Genomic DNA, 10000 nt, shown 5'->3' on the forward strand with positions numbered 1-10000 from the left:
CACTCAAAACGCTAAAGCTAATGCTCAGACATTCATTGAAGATTACCATAACAAACACTTTTTTTAGTTGATTAACTTGCACTGATTAATTATTCATCTTATGAATAACAATACGAGCTAGCAAAATAAACATTGTACAATTTTATTTTAAGCATCTTTTAAAGTTCAGATGAACCAGAAGCGGCGATCGTTTCTTATATTGTGAAGCAGTTCCAAGAGAAACGGAATATTAAATGAGTAAACAGTGGGCGTGGCTTGTTTTTTTATACTGCGAGCTGATTGGATGTAGTAAAGTTGGCGATTCATTCAGAAAGATGGGGCAAAGGGTTTTGGGAGATCTATTACAGCCTAACAGTTAAGTATGTTAGCCACGCCCAATACCTCAGACAGACCTAATCTGACAATTTAACTAAAAAACAAACAGAAAGTGCATATTCAGATTTCAATTAAAGATTACAAGAGCAAACTATTTATTTGTCTTGATGACATGCACAGATGAATTGTTCACCACAAAACGAGCAATGCGAGCTAACAAAATCAATATGCTTAGTTTGGATTTCATGGGTAATTTTAAGAATGACTTTGAAGCATTTTGAATTATGAGGACACAATTCAAGTCCTCATAAAGCACCATAATAAAGTACAAGGTCATATGCATGTCACTGTACAAATTACTATCCTTGTAAACAGTGCTTAATTTGTAAATTACGAGATCCTGGAACAGATCAGGGTAACAAATCTGGCATTTACTCGAGGATAGAGAGGTGTTGCGCACGAAAGTGGAGAGCGGGAGGGTGGGCGTTGTGTTGTCACGGACGAAAGTGAATACTGGGGATGGAGGGGTTGTCGCCGACAAAAGTAAGGGTGGGGGGATGGGGGGGGGGGGTGGCGTGGCAGGGTGTTGGATGGCAGAGGGGTGTTGTGAATAAAGGATGAAATTGAAGAGCGCAGGTTGTCACGGACGAAAGTGAAGAGGATTGGGGAATCGCGAAAGAAAGTGAAAGTGAACAGCGGACGGGGGAGGAGGGCAGTTGAGGAGAAGTATTGGTAAAATGAGGTGCCAGGTCAGATTTCAGAGGTGCCGGATCTAGCGTGCGTAGCACAAATTAAGCCCTCCTTGTAAACCACCAAAATCAGCACAAACACACACACGAATTTGCATATGTCTGAAATGAGATCAGAAACTCTCATTTAACTATCAGCTAACATTTAAATACATGACAAAACTGTATCGGCTACTGGCTGTGTTGATTCAGATCATCAGCACTAGCATTCATGCAGGACAGTGTGCAAACAAGGGCATTTTCGTGTACTTTTATGGCAAATTCTTCGCAAAAAACAAAACATATCTCCACTCATATCATAGTGCATAGGTCCAATGTATAGCAAATGACTGATAGCAAAGTTTTCCAGCATTTCCCAGAACATCCTTATATAAAATAAAATCTTTTTGTGAGTAATAATCTAATACGTCATATAGGCTACTGTGAAACAGCCGGAGTCTATTACACTGTAAAAAAGTATTATATACAGTAACAAAAAGTCATGATAACTTATGTTTCCACATTACTTTAAAGGTTCAGTTTGTAAGTTTGACACCCAGTGGTTGAACTAGGTATTGCATGCCTGGTTCAAAACACATACAAGTGCAGGTTGCCAGATTGACGACATTAGCCTAAAGGCTGATTTAAAGGTGTTGTATGTGAGTTTTTGACTCTTCTAAAGTATACAAACACTAATATGTTTGCAGATATTTAAGAAACATGCTAAGTGAACATTCTTGTTTATTTGAAAAAGGATGCTGAAGTCAGATATTCTGCTTTGAAAATGTGAGTTACGTGCCGGAACGGCTGTCTTTGTTTTGGATTGTGTTCACCGACATTGTTTTCTGAAAGTAGTCCTGAGCCCATATTGTGATTTCCATTATAGTAGCATTCCTGTTTGTGATGCAGTGCTGTAGAGGTCTGCATTCCCGCGGCTGTCCCGCGGGCGCCGCAGGACCCGACCAGATTTCTGCGGCGCGGGAATAAATTTCCGAATAAATCGCGGGAGCGGTCGGTAACGGGTTAATTTGGGACGGGAGCGGGCTGTCTAGCAATATCGTGGATAGTGCTATTCGAATGAGAGAGAGAGTGGGAGCGAGAGCGAGCTTTGCCTGTGTGTGTGCTTAGTGCTTGTGTGTGTGGGTATGTTAGTGCGCGCAAATGAGAGAGAGAGAGAGCTTTCCCAGATAGCAAAATACACTCAGGCCAGTTCCGGCTAGATTCTCGCCTGCCGGAGACTTACCACTCAGCCCGGCTCCGGCTGCCGGACTCCGGATGCTTGTGGACTCACTGCCCGATTCCCGAGAGTAATGTGCGCTGCGGCCCGGAGCTGGCGCGACTCAGTATTTATATACCTTTATATAAAACCTTTTGGTATTACATTGGTACTTGATACATGGTATTACAAGCCTTTGAGTTGATATAACAGCAAATGCCTGTGTGTCTGCTTGGTGCTTGTGTGTGTGTTAGTGCGCGCGCGCGTATGAGAGAGAGAGATTTGTCTGTGTGTGTGTGTTTATACAGACAACTTAGCTTGGGGGATTTTCGGTTTTATTCTCCCCCGCTCTTTAGCAGGATCGGGCGCGGTGGCCAGAAAACGGGGCGGGTCGGGCAGCGGGACAATAAATTCTTAATATAAGCGGGAGCGGTCAGGTTCGGGCTAAAACCTGGCGGGTGCGGGCGGGAGCGGGATTCAAAATTTAGTCCCGCGCAGATCTCTACAGTGCTGTCTTAGGGCCCGAATATCACTGGCATCCAGTATGGTTTTCCGGCCTTGACCCTTACGCACAGAGATCATTCCAGATTCTCTGAATCTTTGGACAATATTACTGTAGATGCTGATAACTTCAAACTCTTTGCAATTTTTCACTCAGAAACTCCTTTCTGATATTGCTCCACAATTTTTTTGGCGCAGCATTGAGGAAATTGGTGATCCTCTGCTCTTGACCTCTAAGAGACACTGCCATTCTGAAAGGCTCTTTTTATACACAATCATGTTGCCAATTGACCTAATAAGTGGATTATTGGTCCTCCAGCTGTTCCTAATATGTACATTTGACTTCTCTCGCCTGTTATTGCTACCTGTCCCAACTTTTTTGCAATGTGTAGCTGTCTTGAAATCCAAAATGAACCAACATTTGGCCTGAAAATTCTCACTTTCAATATTTGATTTAAAATATGTTTATGAGATTTGTAAATGATTGCATTCCTTTTTTATTTATTCCTTTTTTTATTTACAATTTGTACAGTGTCCTAACTTTTTTAGGATCAGGTGTGTATATTAGAAACGGCTTTTATTTCTCACAGCTGAACAACAGAAAACTGACAATGATCAGCTCAGGTACACCTCATGTGCTTTATTCAGTGTTAAATGCTAGTAATGTGAGTTTGAATGCCATTTTACATGCCATACTACTGAAAGCAGCAGCAGATAGTTCACCTCAGATCTGAAAAATAAAATAAACCGTTTGAAATTTAACTTAAGAACTGTGTCTCAGTGCAAGCCAACATATATCAGTGATTCCGCATCTACATTTAATAATGTTAAAGAGGTTTAATATGTTTCAATTAGATTATAAACCTTACCATTTCGTTGGAGTGCAGTAAATGCACTATTCTGCACTTCTGAATGGCTGAATTTACATTTCTGTCATGTTTTGTCTGGTGCAAACAGTCAAATTGCTTATCACTGCAAATCTCGTCACGTAGTGTGTTGTTAGGACACGGGGTTACAATGTAACCTGCTCACCTAATGTTTACGTTCATAATATTTATATTATTCGTTAATTAATAACCACCTCGTGGAACTCTGAATCTGCTTCTCATTTCGGAGTCTGCTACTGTCCACCAGAGGTCACATTTCTTTCGTGGATGCATGCTATGAGAGCTTTCATGACTGAATTAATGAATGAAATACGCTGATTCCACCAAGGCAACCCGTGGTGCTGAAATATAATTGGCTAAACTGGCATTGGGCGGGACAGTCGTTCCGGCACGTAACTCACATTTTCAAAGCAGAATATCTGACTTCAGTATTGTTTTTCAGATAAACAATGTTCACTTAGTATGTTTATGAAATATCTGCAAAAATATTATGGTATTTTTCTGCTTTAGAAGAGTCGGAAAATTACATCCAGCACTTTAGCCTAATTTAGAAAGTTAGCATTGCAACTTATTTTTTTAAAGATTTTTTTAATAAATCAGATTTTAACTTGATGTTTTAAGTGATGCAAGTTAAAATGACTGGTAAAGGTAAATTGGTTTAACTTTTTAAATTTTATATAATTTTTTTACAGTGTAAAGGGAAAACTATACACACTCATCTCTCTTTCTCTCTATATACTTTACAGATAATAATAAATAGCTTAAATATGAAACAGCAAATGTTATTGCAATCGATGCACCCTGATATCATACAGCAGTTTCCGGATGCCAGTAAATGAAATATATCTGATGTTTTAATACTGAGTATTTTCGTTAATATTGGATTTCATGTTTTTGATTTAAGTTTTTTGCATTAGACCTCTCGAAGGCTTTCAATGGGATGAAAATAAACCCCGTAAAGCAAATGTAAATCACAGTATTGGCATGTGGTCTTCAGAAACGCTGTGATGCAGGGTTTCAGTGCAGTTTCTCTCAGGTGTGCTGTGAGGTCAGAGGTTGTGACCCAGAAGCTCCTCTTGTGAGGTTTTCTGCTGATCTTTCCTCCTTTTCTTCTTCTCCTCTGTCTCTGGCGCAGCAGGAGATCCTCTTTCTGACACGCTTTCACCACTTTATCTCTAGCGAGACATCATTCGCACAAATTCTGAGAGAAAAAAAACGCACAGAAATTTATACATTATACTTTGTACGTTAAGAAGTTGTATGCAACAATTTTATTTATTATTTCATAATTAAGCTAACTGAAGTTTGGGTTTACCCACGTTTTTAAGTAACGTAACAAATAGATTTTTACAGTGTAGTAAAATTACAAAAATGTACTGTATCAAATCAGAATATATATATACAATATATATATATATATATATATATATATATATAAACAAACACAGACATAAGCGTGCACACACACACAAAAACACATACACAAAAGCACAAACATGTGCACAGCACACACAGACACATACGCACACACTCACACAAACACGCACATTGACAAAGCACACACCCAGAAAAACACACAAACATGCACACACACACACACACACACACATTTAGACACAAACAGAAACACACACTTGCTTACACACATTCATTAATTTTTCTTCAGCTAAGTTACTTTATTCATCAGGGGTCACCACAGTGGAATGAACCACAAACTATTCCGACATATGTTTTACACAGCTGATGTCCTTCAAGGAAGCACAAAGTATTGTAACGCGGGGAGAACATGCAAACTCCACACAGAAATGGCAAGTGACCCAGCCGAGGATTGAACCAGCAACCTTCTTGCTGTGAGGCGGCAGTGCTAACCACTAAGCCACAGTGTTGCCTGTATTATCAGCTGCACAGTGTTATTCTTGCATTTGGCATTGTTTTCCCCTTCTCATCGTGACCTAATTTTGGTTTGCAGCCCATCATTTGGGATCCGCTGCTCTATAAATTCCTGCTTTTCTACATTTCCTTTGGCAATAAATGAAATAAATAAAAAGCGAGCATAGTATCGCCCTGGGATGAGTCAAAGCTCCAAAAACAGCAAGAGGACGCTGGACTGTCACACCTCAAGTCATCATCATCCGCAAGAACAGCGCCGGCTATTTCTGTCCTTCCCGTTTTCGTGCTCTTTTTTTTGTGTGTGGTTAATCTGAGAGGTGAAATAATCCCGCGGTTAAGAGATAATCTGGTTGACAGCTCTACTACTGTCACTTTACCGCCTTCACCGCGGTGATCACATTCTACAGCAGCTAAACTGTGTGTGTGTGTGTGTGTGTGTGTGTGTGTGTGTGTGTGTGTGTGTGTGTGTGTGTGTGTGTGTGTGTGTGTGTGTGTGTAGACTCCTGAATAAAGCATCCGCAAATGAGCATGACTGGGTTGATTGGGATGTTTATTTAATATTTATTCATGTCTGCTTATTATGATAGTCAAGGTTTTTTTCAACCCCGGAATGAACATTTTTTATTATCAGTTGTGTAAATATATATATATATATATATATATATATATATATATATATATATATATATATATATATATATATATATATATATATATATATATATATATATATATATAAATTATTTATTAGCTGATAATAAAAAAATTGTCAACCTAAAAATCTTTACTGGTTTTTAATATTTTTCCCTGATTCAGCTTAAAATGTATATATATAAAAAAATAAAAAATCAAGTAAAGATTTTTGTGTAAAATAAACTCATGGAGAATATTTATTAACGATTATTTGATCCATTACATATTAAAAGAATATATTTAAGCATCAGAGTTTGTTGTAATTTCATTTTACCTGATAATTCATTCATTTACTGCCAGGTGCAGAATGACACTATTGACTGAAATAAAATAAAATAAAATAAAATAAAATAAAATAAAATAAAATAAAATAAAATAAAATAAAATGTAAACAAAAAAATAAAGTAAACTTTAAAATTAAATAAAAATTTAAATATAAAATAAAATATAAAACAAAATAAAAAACAAAACATAGTAAAATACTAAATAAAAATTAATTAAAATTAAAATATAATAATAAAATATACAATAAAAGATAAAATAATAAAATAAAATACAAAATAAAATAAATTAAATTAAATATAAAATAAAATTAAATAAAAATATAAAGTAAAACAAAATATATAAAAGAAATAAAATAAAATATATAAAATAAAATAAAAATTATAATATAAAATAAATGAAATTAAATAAAAAACAATAAAATATGAAATTAAATATAAAGTAAAATTTTAAATAAAATTAAAATATAAAATAAAGTATTAAAAATAAAATAAAAATACACAATAAAATATAAAATTAAATATATAAAATTAAATAAAATATTCAATAAAATATTAAAATAAAAAATTTAATGAAATAAGAAATATAAGATAAAATATGAAAAAAATTATAAATATATTATGTATATTATTTATATATATAAGTATAGTAAGTAAAGTAAATTTAGATGGATGCACAGTTTGTATACTTTGACCAACAGAAACCTCTGACATAACTAATCAGAGGACATTTTAGGTCAGAATACACAAAAATATCCCACAAAACACTGAAAACTTAAATATGTTTTATTAATAAAATAGATGTCACTTAAATAAATACATACATTTGATTCACTGAATGATGTATTACACACAATAACATTATCGAAGAAGTTGACCCCTCTGATCGTCAATGTATAATTTGAACCCTGCTTAAGACAATCACATTGATGCTAACAGCCTAAAAAATATGTTTTTATTTCAGGAGAACTTCACTGTAGATTAGCCTGTTTTTCAGTTTAGACAGGAAAACAGTTAGCTCTGAACTTCATGTGTGTGTTTTTGTATTCTAAAACACCAAGGAAATGTAGATTTCCCTCATGAAATGTCCCTTGAAGTACTTTCCAAAAGGCTGATTGCTACTTTATTAACTTTGAAATCCCCCCAAAAACTAATTAAATTCTGGATTAAACCCTGGAATTATTGCTTTCCATAATTAAATGTTCCTGCAGGATACACGGTATATGGACAGGAGCTGCTGAGGGACTGTAAATGTAATGTTGTTTTGGCTGTAGGTGGACAGATGATTGCGATGGTTTTCTCCACTGTGGCTGTGAAATTAGCATGAGAATTAGCATTACTGATTGCAGGCTCACCTTCGAAATCGACATGTCCGTCTCCGTTCAGATCGATGTCGCGCAGAATGTCCTCCAGATCCCGGTGACCCACCTGAAGGACAGAGAATCAATAAAGCGGTGAGGGAGGATCAGCTGAAGCTGAAAGTCTGCTGCAGATGGAAATAACAGCACCTGCTGGCCCAGCAGTTTCTTCATGGCCTCTCGTAACTCGGCTGTGCTGATCTGACCGTCTCCGTTTGTGTCGAACTGAGAAAACAACAAAAACCGAGCATTAACACAATGCTAATGCAGTATTTTGAGCAATGTTTGTACACATAGAATCTACAGTTGAAAGCAGAAGTACAAACACAGTATTAAAAGGCACATAACCAATTAAAAAAAAAGTCAGATGTTAATGTGACTAAACTTTTTCTCTTTAGGCAAGTTAGGGTTATCACATTTGTTTCTGTTCTGCTTAATAGCAGAATAATAAGAGATATTTTTTTGAAAAATTGTTATAACTTTTCTTGAAAGTCAAGTTTAAATCCAATAAGATTATTATGCCTTGGAAAAAGCTCAGATGATGATGTCAAGGTTTTGGAGGTTTCCGATTGGCTAATTGACAACATTTGAGTTAATTGGAGGCACAACTGTAGAATAGTATTTAAGGAAAACCTCAAACACACTGCTTCCTTGTGTGACAACATGAGAAAATCAACAAGACAGAATCAACTAAAAAGCCAGATTACAATCTGCTAAATTACACTGGGGAAAAGAATAAGTTTTGGAGACATGTCCTGTGGTCTGATGAAGTTAAGATTGAACTGTTTGGCCATAATGACCAGTGTTACATTTGGAGGACAAAGGGGAAAGCTTACAAGCCTACAAACACCATCCCAACTGTGAACTATGGAGGCGGCAGCATCATGTTGTGGGGCTGTTTTGCTGCAGGAGGGACTGGTCCACTTCACAGCATAGATGGCATCATGAAGAAAGAGCATTATGTAGAAATACTGAAGCAACATCTCAAGACATCAGCCAGGAAATTACAACTAGGCCACAAATGGGTCTTCCAAACAGACCATGACCCTGAGCATACTGCCAAATTAGTTAAAATGTGCTTTAAGGACAACAGAGTAAATGTTTTGGAGTGGCCATCACAAAGCCCTGATCTCAATCCTATAGAACATTTGTGTGCAGAGTTGAAAAAGCTTGTTCGAGCAAGACAAATCTGCCTCAGTTACAACAATTCTGTCAGGAGGAATGGGACAAAATTCCTTCAAACTATTGTGAGAAGCTTGTGGATGGATACCCAAAACATTTGACCAAAGTTAAACAGTTTAAAAGCAAAGCTAAAAAAATACCAAGGAAATAAACTTTTCACTGTCTAGAAATTAATAAATAAATTCTCAAAAAAAGAATTCTCTCTTTATTCTGGCATTTAGCAAATGTAAATCATTTTGGTAATCCTAATAGACCTTTTTTAAAGTGTATGTAAAATTCTGGTTTCAACTGTATATATAGAGGGGGTTTGGATAATGAAACTGAAACACTGGCCAATTTTGGAGGTTTCTAGGCTAAATTTAGTAGCCTGGTGACCAATATTCATTGATTACAGTAAGAGCAGAGTGTGAAGGTTTAAATAGCAGAGTAATAGCACAGTTTCTGTTTAAAATATTGCAATGCACACAACAATATGTTTGGCATATAAGAGATCAAAAGTGACCAAGACAGCAAGTCTTGTCATCAAACCACCAAGACGAAGAACCACATCCAACAAGAGTTACTGTGGATGCAGAGGGAAGCTTTCTGAATTGTCTGAAAGCTGAACAAAATTGTATTGTAATTGTATTGATTGTATCCAAAAAAAAAAAAATAATTTTCCACCAAAACTGTTAGTCGGGGCTGTTATATCCATGGTCGGGCTGTTATAGCCAAAGTTTTGGTCACTCGTGCCAGTGCCAAATGTCATTTTTCAGTGGTGCCAGCAGTGAACAGCTTGGGCTGTGGGCAATGTGAAACATGTATTGTTCTCTGATCTGTCTTCACTGTCTTTCCCACATCCGGGAGAGTTACAGTGTGGAGAAGCCCCAAAGAAACATCCCACCAAGACTATTAATGCCCAGAGTGAAGCATGGGGGTGGATCACTGATGGATTGAGCTGCAATATTAT

The 10000-nt window shown here is 36.4% G+C and overlaps 2 protein-coding genes across 2 annotated transcripts in view; both read right to left on the reverse strand.

The window, feature by feature from the left end:
* Positions 1 to 10000, reverse strand: part of ess2 (ess-2 splicing factor homolog) — a 779665-nt gene that overhangs the window by 88950 nt on the left and 680715 nt on the right. The gene's annotated exons all lie outside the window — the stretch shown is intronic.
* Positions 4242 to 10000, reverse strand: part of cabp1b (calcium binding protein 1b) — a gene marked incomplete at its 3' end in the record, with an annotated part of 35181 nt that continues 29422 nt past the window's right edge. The window contains 3 exon segments of the mRNA NM_001002414.2: positions 4242 to 4848; positions 7867 to 7939; positions 8020 to 8094. Coding sequence (NP_001002414.1) covers positions 4823 to 4848; positions 7867 to 7939; positions 8020 to 8094 — 174 coding nt within the window.

Source organism: Danio rerio, chromosome 10 (genome assembly GCF_049306965.1).
Source record: "Danio rerio strain Tuebingen ecotype United States chromosome 10, GRCz12tu, whole genome shotgun sequence".
In the NCBI taxonomy this organism is placed as follows: domain Eukaryota; kingdom Metazoa; phylum Chordata; class Actinopteri; order Cypriniformes; family Danionidae; genus Danio; species Danio rerio.